Source organism: Heteronotia binoei, chromosome 1 (genome assembly GCF_032191835.1).
Source record: "Heteronotia binoei isolate CCM8104 ecotype False Entrance Well chromosome 1, APGP_CSIRO_Hbin_v1, whole genome shotgun sequence".
Lineage (NCBI taxonomy): Eukaryota > Metazoa > Chordata > Lepidosauria > Squamata > Gekkonidae > Heteronotia > Heteronotia binoei.
Window position 1 is genome coordinate 254273756 of NC_083223.1, and position 19397 is coordinate 254293152.

Below are 19397 nucleotides of genomic sequence, written 5' to 3' on the forward strand. Positions count from 1 at the left end.
TCATAATAATTAAAAAAAAGACACCAAAGTTTCATGGTTCCCATCCCTGAGCCCAAGAAAAAAAAAAACTACCTTGCAAGTTAACCAAGTGGGATAACCCTGCTTACACAGTCTGCTTAGAATCACAAGTCTTGAATTTTCAGAGTTTCTTTTCAGACAGAATCCAGGCAACTGTAAATACTTCCACAGGAGTCAGTAAAGAAGTTTCCGGATCTCTAAGTGAAGCTGGTGGTTTCTGTCAGCAGTCCATGCCGTTGTGCTGGTTGTCTCTGTCCTCTGGCGCACTCAGCAGGATGGGAGAGAATTTGCTGAACTGGACAACCAATTTGGAGAGGGATCCCAGGGGTGAGGGGAGAAGGAAGGGTGTTTAGGCCTTCAAAGAAACTGCAGAGTCTTGGTGTTACAGGCAAGCTGGCGAGTGGCTCAGAAGAAGAGTTTCCTCAGTCTTAAAGACTGCTTGCTCCCTTACCAGGGGGAGACACCAGCAGGCAATGAGAAGGAAGGTTCAGTGCATTGCCAGGTCCCAGAATTCTTCAGCAAGGGCGAATGTCACACCAAGTGTCCCCGGCCATTGATGTAAATGCCATTGGTGGTGGGTTTGGCTCGGAGGGTGCCGTTCTCTTGGACAAAGTGAGTCATGGCCTGTTTGATGTTATTTTCATCGTCTCGCTCCTCCTCCTCCTCTTTCTCTTTCTCCTTCTCCTTCTCCATCCTGTTCTCCTGGACAGGGGTGGGTGGTGGTGGTGGCAGTTCTGTCTGAGTCTCGATTTCCCGCACTGTTGACAATGTTGAGTAGCTGCGTCCTCCCTCTTCCTCACCCTGAGCAGGGAAAGACATGGAGTTAACCTGGCTGCTTTGCTAGCAATTTATGCAGTGGCTGGAGGGGCTTGGGTGGGGAGGCTAAGGGGCCCACTGAAAGTCAGTGAGAATTGTATTACTTAGTCAACCAGTTTGATTAATCAATGAAAAAAACTTTGCAACTTTGCTGAACTCAGCAGCAGATTTCCCTCCCCTACAAAGTTCGGGAGCTTTCAAATCCCAGAAAAGGCATTCCTCTAAAATAAGAAGGAATTCCTCTTCTAAGCCGTCGGCTTTCAGGATTTTTGTGACCACCGTCTAAGAAAAAGCATTCACATTTCTTTCACGCGTAAGAGGAAGTGCCTAGGAATGTCAGAAGAGCCCTGTTCTTCGAATGCTTGCAAAGACGTTTTGCTAGTTGGCTCAGGCCAGTCTACCTCAAAGATAGGATTGTGGGGGGGTGGGAGGGGGGAAGAACTGTAAACGCTGCTCCACAGTACTTGGATGAAAGGTTGGATGAAAATGCAAGAAGAAGAGGAAGAAGAAGAAAAGGAAACTTAACAGCTTCATGTATGTGTCCCAAATCAAAAACATACGGTATCTTGTTATACTATTTACCTCCAGTAGATGTCTGCATGTGCTCCAATTACCAGCAATTTAGGCTGGGGTGGTAAGGATTCCTGAAAGGGCCAACTATACTGGTGGGGATTCTGTATAGTTAGGCTAGAAAGCTACTCTGTGAGGCCCATCGTCACAAAAGTTGTGGTAAGAAGGATCAGTGTTGCTTAGGCCGAACCTAAATGCAGAATACAGCATGCAGCCAAATACGGGAACGCTATTAAATAATAATCTGAATTATAACATTCAAATAACAGCCCTCTGATTTCTTATTTATTTATTTAATCCATTTACATCCTGCCTTTCGCTCCAATGGGGATATAGAGCAGCCAACACCATTCTCTTCTCCTCCACTGAATCCTCATAACAACCCTGTGAGGTAAGTTAGCCAGGGCAAATATGGCACAAGAGGGGATTTCAACCTGGGTCTCCCAGATACTAGTCAGACACTCCACATGAAGCCTGCTGGATGACCCTGGGCCAGTCACGGTTCTCTCAGAACTCTCTCAGCCCCACCAACCTCACAAGGTGTCTGTTGTGGGGAGAGAAAGGGAAGGAGATTGTAAGCCGCTCTGAGACTCCTCAGCACAGAGAAAAGCAGGGTAAAAAACCCCATCTCTTAAGTACTACACCACACTGACTCTTGTATAAGTTACACCACAGGGGAGGGACGGTGGCTCAGTGGTAGAGCATCTGCTTGGGAAGCAGAAGGTCCCAGGTTCAATCCCCGGCATCTCCAAAAAAGGGTCCAGGCAAATAGATGTGAAAAACCTCAGCTTGAGACCCTGGAGAGCTGCTGCCAGTCTGAGAAGACAATACTGACTTCGATGGGCCGAGAGTCTGATTCAGTATAAGGCAGCTTCATATGTTCATATGTTCACACTGGTATAACATCAAGATTTTAATATTAATCTAATCTTAGAATGTTTTTTAATTACAATGATGATTAATTTTATAAATGTTTGATTTATAATATCTATGTACATATAATATGTATTGTTTTAATTGTTGAAGTGTCTGTGTTGTGAGCCGCCTTGAGCCTGCTTCAGCGGGGAGGGTGGGATACAAATTAAATATTATTATTCTTTGTGTCAATCAAAGGCGGAGGCAGGTTTTGATTTATTTATTTAGATATTTCTATCCCATTCTTCTCCTCAGTGAGGACCCAAAGCCACTTACAACTCCAGTCTCCCTTCCTCCATTTGGTCATCACAACAACCCTGTGAGGCAGGTTAGGTGAGAGAAAGCGACCGATCCGTGGTCATCCAGCACATAATACTGGCTCATGCATAGCATACAGGCACATTTTTGGTTACACGGTAAGCTGGAAATATCAGAGAAGGGGCCTGGGATACCCCGCATTCCCTCTGTCCCTTGATACAGCCCTGTCGCAGTCAAAAGGACCACCACCCTGCCTGCATCTGCCCATGACAGCATCACCCACTCACCATGACTGAGCAGAGGCTGGTTTCTCGCAGGCTTTCTGCACGGAAGCTGCCTTGCCGGCTGTCACGGCATAAGCTGTCCCGGCACAGGCTGTCCCCTCTCAGGCTCTCTCGACACAAGCTATCCCCACGGAAGCTGCCCTGCCGGCTCTCGGACCTCAGGGGAAGGTTTTCTTCCATCTGAACAACAGGAAGGAGGGTGGGGCAGCAGAAAGAGAGAACAAGAAACCAAAATCAGTTACTTTTCCCTGCAGTGTGCGGCATGCCTATAAGGGAACATCTTGCTTTCTTCTGGGTTAGACCACACGGCTCAGCAATATCTCTCCTGATTGGCAGTGGCTCTCTATCCTCTCATCACGGGTCTTTACCAGTTTCCACTACTGGAGAGATGCCAGGGAACTTCTGGATACTCTTTACCACTGAGCTACGTCTGCCAACCAGCAGCCTGTATAGCTCTGACTAGCCCAATCTTGTCGGAGCTTGGCTACAGTTAGTATTTGGACGGGAGACCACCAAGGAAGACTGGGGTTGCTGTACAGAGGAAAGTAGTGGCCACTTGTTTATCTCTTACCTTGAAAACCCCATGCTCCTAGGCAGGGGTTTTTTTGTGGCAAGAACTCCTTTGCATATAAGGCCACACACCCCTGATGTAGCCAATCCCCCAAGAACTTACAGTAGGCCCTGTAAGCTCTTGGAGGATTGGCTACACCAGGGGTGTGTGGCCTAATATGCAAAGGAGTTCCTGCTACAAAAAAAGCCCTACCCCTAGGGTCACCCTGAGTCAATTGCAACTTGATGGCGCCCCATTAGTTCCACCAAATAATGTCACATGATTACAGTGAATCAAACCATCCCACCCAGGGACTTCAACTCTGCCTGGCAGCAGCTCTCTAAGGCATTTCTCAGCACTGCTCCCTGAGAGGTCTTTCTTAATGGGAGTTACCAGGTCTGGAAATGCGAAGCAGATGCTACAGCCCCTCCAATACTATGATATTAACACTACTTGGAATTATTGTTGTCAATTGTTAAAGAGCACTCTTAATAAATATATTAAGCTGGTTGATATACCAAATCAGACTGCTGGTCCATTGAACCTGGGATTGTTTACACCGACTGGCAGCCTCATCTTGTTGATCAGTCGGTGAGAGATCTTTCCTCACACCTGCTATCTGAGATCCGTTAACAGGAGAGGAGGCCAGAGAAGTGGCATGGCCCAGCCCAGTCTCATGTCATCTTGGAAGCTAAGCAGGGTCACTCGTTATTTGGAAGGAAGTCCACCAAGGAAGGCTCTGCAGAGCAAGGCAAAGGCAAACCACCTCCGCTTCTCCCTTGCCTTGAAAGTCCCTTGCTGGGGTCACCATAAATTAATTGCAACTTGAGGGCACTAGCAAGGCCAAGAACTGGAACTGAGACCTTCTGAACATATGAAGCTGCCTTATGCTGAATCAGACACTCAGTCCATCAAAGTCAGTATTGTCTTCTCAGACTGGCAGCGGCTCTCCAGGGTCTCAAGCTGAGGTTTTTCACACCTATTTGCCTGGACCCTTTTTTGGAGATGCCAGGGATTGAACCTGGGACCTTCTGCTTCCCAAGCAGATGCTCTACCACTGAGCCACCATCCTGCATGCAAAAGAGGTGCTTGTTACTAAATTATAGTCTGCAGAAATTTATCCCACTCTTCTTTCCAAAGCTTCAGGGTTCTGAAACTTGGGAAGCCAGAGGAAACCAAGCTAGATTCAGAACACATCTTCTAGCATCAAAGTTGGCTCTCCCAGCTCAGAGAATGTGACTTGTTTATTGGTGTTTTCCCACTTCCTCCCTCAAGGGGGTGCTGAAGGACTGCCACAGCTCATGAAGGGGGTAAGCAGGAGAAACAAATGCAGTTGTGGAGATCTGCTGTATCAGGGGTGACCGACGGTAGCTCTTCAGATGTTTTTTGCCTACAACTCCCATCAGCCCCAGCCAGCATGGCCAATGGCTAGGGCTGATGGGACTTGTAGGCAAAAACATCTGGAGAGCTACCGTTGGCCACCCCTGAGCTATATCAATAACTATTAGTGATGATGGACAACTAAAAACCTCCATGTTCAAAAGCAGTATATCTCCAGGTTCTAGATGTTGTGGGCAAACACTAGGATAGAAAGATGAATGAACTTGTAAGAATTCACTGCCAAGGGATGCAGTACAGACCACTAGTTGGGTTAGATTTAGAAGATTAGACAAATTCATGGAGGATAGATCCATCAGTGGTTATTAGCCATGATGCCTAAAGGGGACTCTCCAAACTCAGAGACAGTAATCCTCTCAATTCCAGCAGATCTCCAGGGAGAACTGATTTCCATAGTCTGGAGATCAGTTGTATTTCGGGGAAATCTCCAGGCCCCACCTGGATGGTGGCAACCCTTGGGCTGAGGGGGATAGGAAGGAAGGGGAGAATTGAATTTTGCAATGGGGAGATAAAAGTAACAGGGAGGAGCTGCTTTTGCCTAGCAGGTTAAGAATGTAAGGAGTGCCTATCTGAATCAGGCCGTCAAATCCAAGTTTCTGTTCTCAGTGGTAGTCAGCCAGATACTTACAGCCTGGAGAAAATAGCAGCTTCAGAGAGCATACTGTATGGAATTAAACCCTGCTGAGGTCCTTTCATTCCCTAATTCCCACCCTCCCCAGGCTCCACCCCCAAATCTCCAGGAATTTCCCAGCCCAGAGTTGGCAATGCTATTCAGCCCTCACCTGGTTTCGCGTGTCAGTGCTGTGGCTTGAATGGAGGCGCCGGATAGAGTTCTCCCGTGTTAAAGTCAGTTCCTCTTCACTGCCAAGGACAAAGAGAGGAAGAACTCTGAGACCTTTTGTTTTATTTTATTTAAAACACTCATTAGCCCTTGTCAAGATGGCTTACCACATAAATAAAACAAACAGAATGAAATCCATCAGAATGAAAATTTGAAATCACAACTCAGGACTGCTAGTAAATGTCACCAAAGCCTAGCAGGGACACCTGAGTGGCACCAAATTATTTATATTGGTGGCATGCATCCAGTTTTAGGGTATTTACCTGAACATTCAAGATTTATTCTTCTTCTCAGGGCCTCCAGGGGAGAAGAAATCTCAGCATAACAAGCTACTCTCATTGGTGTGAGAGGTTTTGTGATATACACATACAGTAAGAACATAAGAGAAGCCATGTTGGATCAGGCCAGTGGGCTACCCACTCCAACACTCTGTCACACAGTGGCCAAAAAAAAAGATACACTGCTGAGAACTAGGCTCTTTCCTGACCTGCCCAGTGTCATTCTCTGCTCTCAAGCAAGACCTCTACTTTCTTCCCCAGATTCCACCCTGTGATTTATGAGGCATCCTCTCCCCGCGGCGCTTTGACAGACTCCTTCCCCAACCTGCTAGGTTCCATCCTCTTCCTATAGCAGGTACCACTATGTCCCACTCCCTCCTACCACAGCAAGATGACATACCATGGAGGACAGGTCTTATCAGGGGCTACTAGTCAGCATGACTGAGGGGAACCGCTATGTTCAGAGGCAGTCAGCACCAAGAGGCAACATCAGGGGAAGGCCTCGACCTCTATGCCCTGTTGTTGGGCCTCCAGAGGAACTGGTCAGCTGTTGTGTGGGACAAGATGCCGGACTAGATGGACCACTGGTCTGTTCCAGCAGGGCTCTTCTTATGTTCTCATATTCAATAAATATATAAGATTTTTGTTTGTTTGGGAGAGGCGCTTCTTCCTTCCCCTGTCCAATTCCCCTTACTTACTATTTCTCGGTGATCCGTTTGGTTTTCCTTCGGTGGTAGCATGTCATGAGGAGGACAACCAGGACGAGCAAGGCAAGGAGCAGAAAGGCTATGACGCCCGCTCCTATCATGGAAACCGAGATGACATTCACTTGCTTGGCCTTGTTCTCTGTTGGAAAGACAGGAGAAGATGGCTGGGTGAGGTCAGGAGACACTGGGACCATCTTTGGAAAGGACCTGCTGAGAAGACCAAGTCTTTCAGCAAAAGTTACAGCACCACTTTCATCTGTGTACAGATTCGGCATGAAGCAAATGCTGAAGCATTGGGGGCTTTTTATTTTAGGGGAAAATATGTTGGGGGAGCGCAATAGAAGTTTACAAATTATTACTGTGTGATGGAAGGAGATAGAGAATGGCTGCAGGGCTTTTTTGTAGCAGGAACTCCTTTGCATATTAGGCCACACCCCTCTTATGTAGCCAATCCTCCAAGAGCTTACAGGGCTCTTATTACAGGGCCTACTGTAAGCTCTTGGAAGACTGGCTACAACAGGGGGTGTATAGTCTTATATGCAAATGAGTTCCTGCTACAAAAAAAAGCCCTGGCTGCATTCACACACTGTTGGCTAATGCATTTTCAATGCACTACAGCAATAGTTTGCAACTAGGTTTTCCCATATTACTAGAACTCAGGTACAGCCAAAGAAATTAATGGGGAAGGAATCTTGACTGAAAAGCAAGTCTACCATGTTACAATCAGATGTAATACCTTCTGTCTGGATAAAACTCGGGTGAAATCAGCTTTGTGTGTTTTATGCAGAAGCCGGCTGTGCACAGAGCTGATTAGTTAGAACTGGATCACGCCACTGTGGTGAAATGGTCTAGTCCCCACTTGCTGTGGCGCAGTGATGGGATAAGGTCATTCCACTATACACGATGGCAGCAGTGAGATACAAAAGAAAGGAGACAAGATAGTTGGTCCAAGGATATTCTGGAGAGGTACATGTTCCAGGGTCATATAAAGTTTTATTTTAGAGCAACTAAGCAAAGGGATTTTATTTTAGTTCTTGGTGTACAGTTAAAACCCAGGATAGGTTAAAATAATGGAAACGCAATACCTACGCAAGAATAAAGCAAGCTTACTGAAGAGAAGTTTGGAAGTGATTTGTCCTCCTGAAGCTGGGACTTCACAATAAGCTTAAGTAAAAGAGCAACAGCAGCATCACAGGTGCAGGTGAGTTGTAGCAACGGAAGCGGCAGTAGAGATAACTAATAAGATAGGAGTCGGAAAAGTTCCCTACCTCGTTCTGCTACCTAGGCAAACAGGCTATCGCAACTCAATGTCCTCCCTGCAATTTTTCAAGCTTTTGACACGTAATCTACTTTTGCAAAATTAAAATGGAGGATAAATGTAGTTAATTGAATAAAAACTGCCTATGGAAATTCACAAATTGAAAGGCATAAAAATCATCTGAGGCAGAGGACTGCACCCGCGTCCGATCTGTTGACCAGTAGGTTTGTTGAATGGGAGTGATGATGTGTGGTGGGGGCAGGACAGAAATGTTGAAGTCAGAAGAGGAAAAGGAAAATCAGTGGGTTCCAATTTGTAGGGATGCCAGTATGCAACTTGGCACAATGTCCACTCAGATGTTGCTGCAAAGATATGGGTTGGGTCAGGATCAGCAGCAAAGTACTGTGACGCCTTAAAGGAAAATTTGTTGTAGCATAAAATTTCACAGGACACTTTGTCAGCTGTTTTCTGAGCTTCAGCCATGAAAGCATAACCCCGCCCCCACCTTTGTGGAATGCCCTCCCTGAAAACATCAGGACCTGCCACAGTTTCGCAGAACCTGTAAGACTGAATTATTCAAACTCATCTTCAATGGTTAAGGGGATGTGGCTATTACTTTACAGCTCCAACAATCTCACTGAATTAATATAATGAAAATCAGAAACCTGCCATCTTGGACTTTTAATGAATGGATTGATGATTGCTGATATGTATGGAAATGTTTTATTATATATTTTATTTTTAATATTCTATGTTTGCTAATTATTAAAGTTTTTTACTGTTGTTGGCTGCCCTGAGCCCATTAGGGGAGGGTGGGATATAAATCTGATAAATAAATAAATATGCCACCACTGATTTACACAATGAAGTCTTCAAGTGTGGACTGTCACACGCTCGCACCACTATCCTTCTGACATTTGGTACTATTTTACTAGTGTGGTGTAGTAGCTGAGAGTGTCAGACCAGTATCTGGGAGTCCCGGATTTGAATCCCCACTCATGCCATGGAAGCTTTGTGGAGAAACGCCATTTTAGTCAATGTTGGTGCTTCATTGGGAGGGAAAACATGAAACTCCTAAGCAGGTTTTGGCCTAGCCTTCCCCTCACTCCCCCCCTCCCTTCCAGAGCCAAACCAACAACTCTAGGGGGAAAGTCTCCTAGAGAGGCAGGAAGTTCTTTTGTTCTCTGCATGTGAGTTAGGCAGGAAGAGAAGTCAGTTCTCAGCTAGCGCTCAACGGGGAAGGATGTGAGCCTGGGAGCTCCTGCCTGGGGAAGAGGCCTATTTACGCAGGAAAAGGCCCCCAGGTAGTCAGACCAAGTAAGTCGTCCACAAGACAGGACCAGTTTAGACCAGGGACAATAGGATGCGTTTATAAACACCTTTTCTTTGTCATGCTGTTTGCTGTGCGGGTGCTGTGCTGTGCTAACTTTGTATATGCAACTGTTTTTGTTTTGTTCTTCTTTTCTTTTCTTTCTCTCTTTTAATTAAATATTTTTACTGTTTTAAATACTGGCAGTCCATCTCTGTACCACATAGATCCCCAACCGCCTTAGACCACGCTGCGTTATAAAGGGGGCCCCGGGGAAGGAGGAAGGCATGCAGTTGGATAAGGTGCCAATCCTCCAGGGGTGCCCCAAAGAAGTGCTGAGGTCTCTGTGAAACCCAAGTACAGGGTGGCAGAGGACCTTGAGGCCTGGCCTCATAGCTGGAAAGGGGGATTGGGAGTCCTGTTCCTCTCAATCTGAACCCCTAGACTGAGCAGGTGGTGGCAGCAAGCCCAAGGGGGCAGGAGGAGAAATAGCTCCCTCTAGGAGTTGGCGACTCAATAGGGAGTTGACGGGACTGGGCCTGAAGGAAGAATCAGGCCGGTTCTGTCACAAGCTTGCTGGGTGACCTTGTGCCAGTCACACGATCTCAGGCTGATATACAGGGCTCTTCTTACAGGGCCTACTGTAAGCTTTTGGAGGATTGGCTACATCGGGAGGGGAGGGGTGTAGCCTAATATGCAAAGGACTTCCTGCTACAAAAAAAGCCCTAGGGCCAGTTATTCTCTCAGCCTAACCTATCTCACAGGGCTGTTGTTATGAGGACAGAATGGAGGAGGGAAGATGGATGATGTAAGCCACTTTACTCCCTCCCTATTGGGGAGAAAATTGGAATATAAAGACATGAATATAAAAATAAATCCTTCCCGTAATGATACCTTTTATGCTGATGGTCGCTTCGGCCTCCTTGGTGGCAAAGCTGTTGGCTACTCGGCAGACGTAGATCCCTTCATCTTCTACGGTGAGGGGTCTCTGGAACATCAGGGTGTCTCCCTTTATCCTCACCCCATTAGGGAGAGCATCATTTTGCCTGGAAAACAGCAGGTCAGGTCAGAAAGGAAAGCAGAGAAGGGATAACTTGCTGGTTCAAGTGCCTGCTATTTTGCAGGCCATGGGGAGTTTGGCTGCTGTAATGTTTTGTATATGAAAACATGAAAGTGCCTTACATTGACTCAGACCCTTGGTCCATCAAAGTCAGTACTGTCTACTCAGACTGGCAGCAGGCAACGCTCTACGGTCTCAAGCAGAGGCTTTCCATTTTGATTACTACACCATCCTTTAAACTGAAGATGCTGGGGATTGAACCTGGGACCTTCTGCATGCCAAGCAGATATGCTGCCCCTGAGCCGCAGCCCCTCCCTTATGCAGTACTGCACCTCTTGACTCCTGCAGGTTCAACACTCCAGGCATTTTCGCACTCACCTTCAAGTGGCGCGACCACCCTCTTCACGCCGGAGGATCTGCAGGGATTTCGCATAAGAAGCGCCGGAGCAGCCAAAAGAGCCGGCGACTTCCGTCGCAAAAGCCGCTCAAACGTTTTCCTGCTTCTTGGCGGTTTCCGTTTGAGCGGGTTTCGCGACGGAACTTTCCGGCTCTTTTGGCTGCTCCGGCGCTTCTTATGCGAAATCCCTGCAGATCCTCCGGCGTGAAGAGGGTGGTCGCGCCACTTGAAGGTGAGTGCGAAAACGCCCACACACAAGCTGTCTCAAATTTCTGGGAACTGTTCAATTTTCTGGGGTCTGTTTCTAGTAAATCTCTGTCCCTGTGCTTCACTTTTGAGGATGCCAGACTGGGGTGCTGTTCATTCCTCTTCTATAACAAGCTGCAACCAGAATCTTATAGAAGTTTTCCACAGCAATTAATAAAGCCCTGTGTCCTTCATAAAAAACACAGTAGTGCCTGTCTCCACAGGAAAGATCCTACTGCTACATTTACTTGGAAGTAAGTCCTGTTCAGAAAAGGTTCTGCTTCTCTAATTCCCTCCCTTTGTTTTATAGCCTAATTACTAACTTCCCGTTCTTCCCATGGCTTGCTATGGAATTAACACATCAACTGGAAATTACTATTTGAAGGGGAGGGTTAAGTGCTACTATTCTGTTTCCAGTAAAACCGATTGGTTGTTTGTTTGATTTTATAATATAGCACAGTTGCAAAATTATACAAAAACAAGAACTAAAAACACCAGCATGAGCAATAGCTTTGGCTGCAATGTGGAAAGCAGTATGTTTAATCTCCCAAAACAAGAAGCAATAAGTAATCATCATTGATTTAGGAATACCACAGACAATCATGAGAGAACACAAAGTAATTAACAGGGGACACACTGGCAATGCAACAGATTACCACTCAATCTCATATCCATTCCCCACTTGAGTTTTGCAGTGTAATTCTGGGGAACGTTATACCCTTCTAAGTCTATTGAAGTCAATGGGCTTAGAAGGATGAAACTCTAAAGATTGCAGTTAGTTTCCTGAAAGCCTGGGGAATCATAGAATCATAGAGTTGGAAGGGACCTCCAGGGTCATCTAGTCCAACCCCCTGCGCAATGCAGGAGTAGGGTTGCCAGGTCCCCCCTGGCCACTGGCAGGGGATGGGGAGTAGGGTTTCCGTATTCAGGTTGGGAAGCTCCTGGAGATTTGGGAATGGAGCCTGCGGAGGAGAGGGGCTCAGTAGGATACAAGGCCAAGAGAGGCCAAAAGCATTCATTTTCTCCAGGGGAACTGATTTCTGTAGTCTGGAGATAAGCTGTAATTCTAGGGGATCCCCAGGTCCCACCTGGAGGCTGGCATCCCTACAGTGGGGAGAGATCTGAAGGCTGGCCACGCTACCTGCTCATGCTTTTTTAGTCCAAAAGCAAAAACTAGGACAAAATAGAGACACTGATGTACCAGGAACAGGTGAGAGAGAATTTTTTTTTTCTGAGCTAGCATTCATGTTTACTGAACAGACTCTCCCTCTTATGAAAGTGTATGCTGCAATTAATCTGTCCGGTTTTTGTGCTGCAACAAACTAACATGGCTACCCCAAAGGAATCTGGAATCAGAAACTAAGGACTGCCTGTGGCGGATAGGAACAGTTGGGGCATATGCTTGGCTGGAGGGGAAGGCACTGCTCAGAAATAGCTTTGCAGAAAGAAGAGACTCCTGGTCCAGATGCAAATGAGTCTCTTTCTTAAAGCTTGCTCTTCTGCCCTTTCTGCTGCCTCCCCGCCCCAACATGTCCAGGCTCGTGATGGGAGGTGTGGGGAAGACAAAAAAAAGGGGGGGGGATGGGAGGGCGGGGTCAGTCATGACATCATGAACAATAGGTGCTGAAATCAAAGGGATTCCTTCCTTTTTCCCACGGTGTCTTGCATGGCTTGGGCCAGCGCCAGAACATGTTCAGACACCACCCCAAATTCTGCATAGCATCAGCCAGCATCTGAGCCGGTTAGCGTGGCTCAGCAAGGAAAATGGCATCCTTTTATCCTCCCCCCCGCCCCAGACACTCACGCAACTGACATATATAGATGCACAATTAGTTGGCGAAACATGTCCAAATAGTCTTATTAAAAACACAGTGCTGTTCCTAATGGCATCACAGGGACATGTGCTGCTGTATAAACATATACCTCATATATGCCTCAGAACATACAAAATAGTAAAAAAAAACCATTGTTCACATTTGCAATTATTCCCACAAAGCGCTTCAGCTTCATTTCAGCAATCTTTACAACAGCCCTGCAAGGTAGGCTGGTGTTATTATGCTGAGTCAATATTTTTGCAGTAGTTCAACTCAGAGAATGGAGACTCTGATTCAAATTCCCCCTTGGACCAGGAAGCTCGCTGATGGCTCTGGGGTGGGTTAATTAATATTATCCATCAAATTGCTCCAGCTTGGTGGAGATGCCAGGAAATGAAACTGGAACATTCTGAATGATTATATTTTAAACGAGGAATAAGGTCCATTGTGAGAATAAATACAACAGGCTCTAGAAAGAGGTTCTGGGCGAGTACCCAGGTCTTGGTCACTCGGTATCAATTTGCTGTGGTGTCATAGCATGACAATGATCACACAGATGCTGAAACTCAGCATTCTTTTCATCTGCACTGCATTGTTGTCACCTTTTCCTGTTGTATTCGGATTTGCGGTGTTTAGCATCAGTGTGTGCTTGTGGTGTGATTTGGTTGGGTTTTTTGCCTGACATCGTTGTGTTATGGTATATCATAGAGTATGTGCCTCAAGGCAGCCATTTTCTGTGGAGGAATTGATCTGACTTCAGCTTTTTATTTCCTTCCCCCTCCTTGCAGCCTCTTCCTAGGAAAAATACAGTCTTTCTCCACAGTGTGGACCAAAGCAGGAGGGAAGCAATCTCAGCAGGGTATAATGACACAGAGACCACCCTGCAAAGCAGCCTTTTTCCCCAGGGAAAGTGATCTCTGCCATCTGGAGAGTAGTTGTTATTCTGAGTGATCTCCAGCCCTCACCTGGAGATTGGCAAAAATGGTTCCTGAGGAAGAAATGGCTGGTTTGGCATTGTACCTGTCTGAGGTCCCACCCTCCCTTAAACCCCACTCTCCAAATCTCCAGTAATTTCTCAACCTGGAGTTGGCAACCCAATCTCCCAGCCAACCATCAACCTACCTTTATCTGTCCCTCTGACTTCAGCTTTCCCACTCATCCCTCCTCCCTGCAGCCTCTATCTAGGAAAAGGACCGTTCTTCTCCACAATGAAATCCAAAGCAGCTTACGTCATTCTCCTCTCTCCCTTTTGATCTGCACAACATCCCTGTGAGATAGGTTAGGTTGAAAGTCTGTGACTGGTCCAAAATCACCCACAACAAGAACTTGGGTCTGGAAGACCCTGCTCTGAAGTGCTAACTGCTACATGACACTGGCTGTCAAAGGAGGGCTGCTGCTGAGCAGTAGCAAGCAACCAGGGCTAGTTAAGTAATGCCAGTCAGGTTGCATCAAGTCACCCAGAGGGTGCTGCCAAGCTAGGGTAGCCAGCCTCCAGGTGGAGCCTGAAGACCTGCTGGTATCACAATTGAACTCCAGACAGCAGATCTCTCTCCCCCTGAAGAAAATAACTGCTTTGGAGGGTGGACTCTATGGCATTATATTCAGCTGAGGTCACTCCCTTCCACCACAAAATCTCCAAGATTATCCCAGCCTGGGGCTGGCAACTTAGCTGGGACTCGCCCCACTGAGTTCTCCCTCAAAGGCCAAAATTGGCCTGGAAAGGGCCTCCCCCCCATCTTTTACTGACAGAACCAAGCTTGGAATACTATAGTTGCCTATCAACAGCCACTGAGGGAAAATGGAGGACCCAGCAGGATGGGCCAATAGGACACAAAGGCAGCTTCCCCAGTGGCCCAATCTTCATCTGGCTAGGGGGCGGAGTTGCTCTCTATTGTTGGCAACATGGCCTGCCTTTTATAGAGAGAGAGATTCCTCGTCCCTTCATGGAACTCAGTGTGGCATATAAGGCACAAGCAAGACCTCTCCCGTTTTATCCTCACAACAGCCCTTTCAAGTAAATTAGGCTGACAGAAAGCAACTTGCCCAAGGCCACCCATTGAGTTTCACAGCCGGTGGGTATTTAAACCCAAGGTCTCCCTAGATCCTGATTCAACATTCTGCAGCTGTCAATGTGCAAAGCGTGTGTTCTGCCACTGAGCCACAGCCCCTCTGCTAATTTCAGCTCTGTACCTGAGCTTAAAAATTTAGCCTGACTTCGTGAGGCCTATCTATACACTAACCTGTCACCAATCCATTGCCAGTTTTGCTAGGTCTGCACTTCAGGTGAGAGCAGGCGGTAGGCTGGAGAGGATCCAAGATCAACAAAGGCACTGACTCACACTCTGTTCTATGGCAAAGCTTTGTCATCCAGCAGGGCGTAGAGATCCCCCCTTCTCCCCTCCTCTCCCCTCCCCTCCCCAAATGCCCTCAGAGCAGATTCACACAGCCATCTTCGGCTCACTTTTGATGTCGGAAAGTCAACTGAAGTTGACTTTGCTGTGTGGTGACCGCATTGTGCGCTTGTTATCAAAGCTCATGGAAACCTTTGGCTTAAAAAAATAAATCTTAGGATAATAAACTTCCTGAGGAAAATTGTTAAAGACCCTTAATGCAGGTGGCAGAACTACATTTCCCAGGGTTCTTTGAGAAAGATAGGAAAGCCATGACAGAAAAACTAGCTTATGGACCTTGTGACTGTACACAAGAAACTGTTTTATACTGAAGGATGCCCTGCCAAATTCCACCTAGCTCACTACCATCTCCTCTGACTTTCAGCAGTGTGTCAACAACTCAGAGAAGGGACTTTCCTCAGTAGCTGAAATCCTTTAACTGGAAATGGTAGAGATTCAGTCTAGGACAATCCCCATGCAAACCATTAATTCTGTTATTCAGCCACTTATTTCAGTTTGTCCTCTTCAACCTTACTGTGTAATGGTGGGGGGGCTGAGGCCTGCAATCAGCCACATCCATGAACAGGGAGGTCCATTTCTGACTGCCAATTTGGTTGTAGTGGTTAAGTGCACAGACTCTTATCTGGGAGAACCGGATTTGATTTCCCACTCCCACATGCACCTGCTGATGTGGCTTTGAGTCAGTCACATGTTCTCACAGAGCTGTTCCTCTGAAGAGCAGTTTCTGTCAGAGCTCTCTCAGCTCCACATGTCTCACAGGTGTCTATCACAGGGAGGGGAAGGGAAAGGAGACTGTAAATGCTGTAGAAATCTCAGGCATGACACACCCGTTCAGGAGAAAAAGGGACTAGTTAGATACAATGAAAATTCCAGAAGTCTGCTAAGGTTCCCAGTGCCAGCCTAGGAAATTCCTGGAGATTTAGGGGACAGTGCCTGGGGAGGGCAGGTTTTGGAGAGGGTCAGCAGCTCAGTGAGGATGTGATGCCACAGACTTCTTCCTCTGAAGCAGCCATTTCCTCCAGGTGAACTGATCTATATGGTCTGGGCATTCCAGGAGAACCCCAGGCTGCCACCTTGAAGTTGGTAACCCTAAACTCTGCCCCTCTAAAAAGGGTAAAGTGTGCATGTCTGCATCTGTGACTGGGAAAAGGACCTTGCAGTAAGAGGATTTAACCTTTTACCCTCCTGCCCAGCCCAGCCCAGCCCAATTTCATAAATCCAGAACTGGCTCGCTACACTTGTATTAGTATTTGGAAGAAAAAGACAAGCTCTTGAAGAACATCTTTCTGCCTTGATAACTGCACAGAAAGCCAATTTTGACTAGCAAAACTAAACAGAGGTTGAAATATTAAATCCCTTCTTTCTTTCCATTATGGTCCCAATCAAAATCTCAGCTTCATGGAACATACAGACACAAGAAGAATCCTGCTGGATCAGACCAGTGGTCCATCAAGTCCAGCATCCTGTTCCACACAGTGGCCAACAGTTCCTCTGGACAATAAACAAGAAGGCATAGAGGTCAATGCCTTCCCTTGATCCTAGAGTGAGGTGATGGTTGGATATACTGCTTTACGCTTGTAGTATTTTGAATGTTTGCATCATTCTTGATGGTGGAGGGGAGGGGACTTAGCTTTCAGTAATATCAGGTGTCTGCCCAGTGGCTGAGTTTTGATCCTAAACTACCTGGAAGAATGGACACAATGCAAAACTGACCACATGGCAAGCACTCATGACAAACATCACGTTACTTGAATACATGAAACTGCCTTTCTCTAGCCCTGTACGAGTCACCCTTCTCTGTGCATTTGCAAAATGTCCAGAGAGGTAAAGCAGGAATAAGCCCCGCCTTCCACCTTTATTTCTTTGCTTAGCAGGTTTCCTCAGAAGTGAGCTCCAGGGGTGGAATTCTAGCAGGAGCTCCTTTGCATATTAGGCCACACTCTCTTGTAAGCTCTTGGAGGACTGGCTATATCAGGGGTGTGTGGCCTAATATGCAAAGGAGCTCCTGCTAGAATTCCACCCCTGGCTGAGCTCCATCATGCTAAACTGCCCCCTGCCTGCCTCCCTCATGACAAAAAATCCTGGCTGGGGTGCTGATCCTTGATACGAGAGGATATTGTTCTGTCTCCCAAATAAGGGGTCCCTCCTAAGGAATCAAATCCCTCCTCCTCAGACTGATGTCCACCAACCTCAAGACTCTCACTCTCCATTACAGCAGAAGACCTGTCAGCACAGAAGCGGGACTATTCTGGTAAGTCCCTGAGGATCTCCTCCCTAAATCTCTCTCTCTGCCTCAGCTTCTTCAGGTCAGCAACCCTAGCCTCAAAGGAATGAACCTGCTCCCTGAGAGCCACAAGCTCTACGCAGTGAACAGTTTACCTTTTGAGACAGGCAGAGAACTATTGTGACTAAACAGAAGATTCATATTCAGAAGCAGTCAACCTCCGAATTCCGGTGCCAGGAATGCCTCACCCTCTATACTCTGTTGCTGGCCATCCAACGTAACTGGTTCACCTGTTGTGTGGTACAGGATGCAGGATCAGGTGAACTACTGGTCTGATCCAGCAGGGCTCTTTTTATGTGCATTGTCTTGATCAGACCAGTTATGGCTGCCAGATGGCAATGATGTGGCAGAGTTCTGAGGTGGTATGATCTGCCCCTCTTAAGATTGCAAGTGGAGGAGAATTACATATCGGAATACTCCCCTACATTAGGAATAAGGTTGCCGTCGCTGTGTCAGCAAATGCTAGGTTTTGACAGCAGTGTGATGTCACTTCTGGTTGATGCTCTAGGAATTTCCCCAATCTCTGTGGTAAGGACCAAAGAGACATAGGGAAATTCCTAGAGCATCTGAAGAAGAAGAAGATGATGATGATATTGGATTTATATCATGCCCTGTACTCTGAAACTCAGAGTCTAAGAACGGTTACAATCTTCTTTACCGTCCTCCCTCACAACAGACACTCTGTGAGGTGGGTGGGGCTGAGAGGGCTCTTACAGCAGTTGCCCTTTCAAGGACAACTCCTATGAGAGTTATGGCTGACCCAAGCCAAAGCCATTCCAGCAGCTGCAAGTGGAGGAGTGGGGAAATCAAACCCAGTTCCCCCAGATAAGAATCTGCGCACTTAACCACTACACCAAACTGGCTCTCAAATGGTTGGAGGCCATTTTCCAACCATTTTTCTTCCTCTTGCTCTTAATTTCTCAAAAGTGGGGGATTGGGGATGAAGGTGAGGGTTTAACCACAACAGGTAGGCAAATGGCATATCTAGTTATGAAAGCCCTGTAAGTAGAAAACCAGAACAGTAAGAAAAAAAGAGAGGATTGGACCTTTATCCCTACTGTGCTAGTTTCTATTTCCATGGAGATCCTGATGTAAAGGAACAAGTAAAGCTGCAGCCTGCAGCAACATAATCCATTCCTCCCACCATCTCAGTTCCGTGTGACCTCATTCTTCTAGATTGCCAAGCACCTCAAGAGGGGGAAATGTCTTGTCCCTTTAATGGAGGTTCAATGGGATGTTATTTACCAGGTGATGTTATTTATCTGTACTCTACAAAAAGCTCAGCTGCCCATTTCTACACGTTAAGTCTCTATGAATAGGCCAGGACATGTTTCTCCAGGCTAGCTGGCAGCCCTGCGGGAGTCATAGGATGCAATGCTTAGTCTTTAAGGAGCACCAGGAATCCTGTTTCATTTTGCAAAATAAGAAGAATAAGGCACAGTTGCACAAGCAACTTTGCAGGTTGCAGAATTCAGCCTATCTTGGTGCTGAAGTAAGAATCAAAACTCCCCTTTAAGTTTGGACTCAACACTTTTAAGACGTTTGTTTTAAGACGTTTGTTAGCTCAACAGGCTAGGCCTTCTGCCCAAACAACCGCCACGGTGCAGAAGGAAGCAGGAGTTTCTGTTTCTTTAATCATTCTGGCACATCAGACTGTGTGCCTCGTTACACACTAGGGCTGCCAGCTCTGGATTGGGGTGGAGCCTGAGGTGGGTGGGGTTTAGGGAGGGGAGGGACTTCAATGATGTATAATACTATCGTGTCCACTTTCCGAAGCATCCCTTTTCTCCAAGGGAACTGATCTCTGTTGCCTGAAGATTAGTTGTAATCCCAGGAGATCTCCAGCCACCACAGGAGGCTGACAACTCTAGTGCATATACAGGTTGTTGTTTTTTAACAACTTGAAACAAAGGCTTATTGGGGGAGGAGGCTTTCCTACCCAAAATAACATAGGGCTGCCAAGCCCCTAGTCCGGGTGGGGGT

General features: G+C 46.8%; 1 protein-coding gene across 1 annotated transcript in view; it reads right to left on the minus strand.

The window, feature by feature from the left end:
* Positions 1–267: 267 nt before the first annotated feature.
* NECTIN4 (nectin cell adhesion molecule 4) overlaps positions 268–19397 on the minus strand; it is a 139028-nt gene continuing 119898 nt past the window's right edge. The window contains exons 5-9 of the mRNA XM_060253399.1: positions 10097–10248; positions 6627–6774; positions 5592–5670; positions 2865–3041; positions 268–819 (exon numbers count right to left, since the gene is read on the minus strand). Of these exons, the coding sequence (XP_060109382.1) occupies positions 550–819; positions 2865–3041; positions 5592–5670; positions 6627–6774; positions 10097–10248 (826 nt within the window). The 3' untranslated portion in view covers positions 268–549. The remainder of the gene's footprint in view (positions 820–2864; positions 3042–5591; positions 5671–6626; positions 6775–10096; positions 10249–19397) is intronic.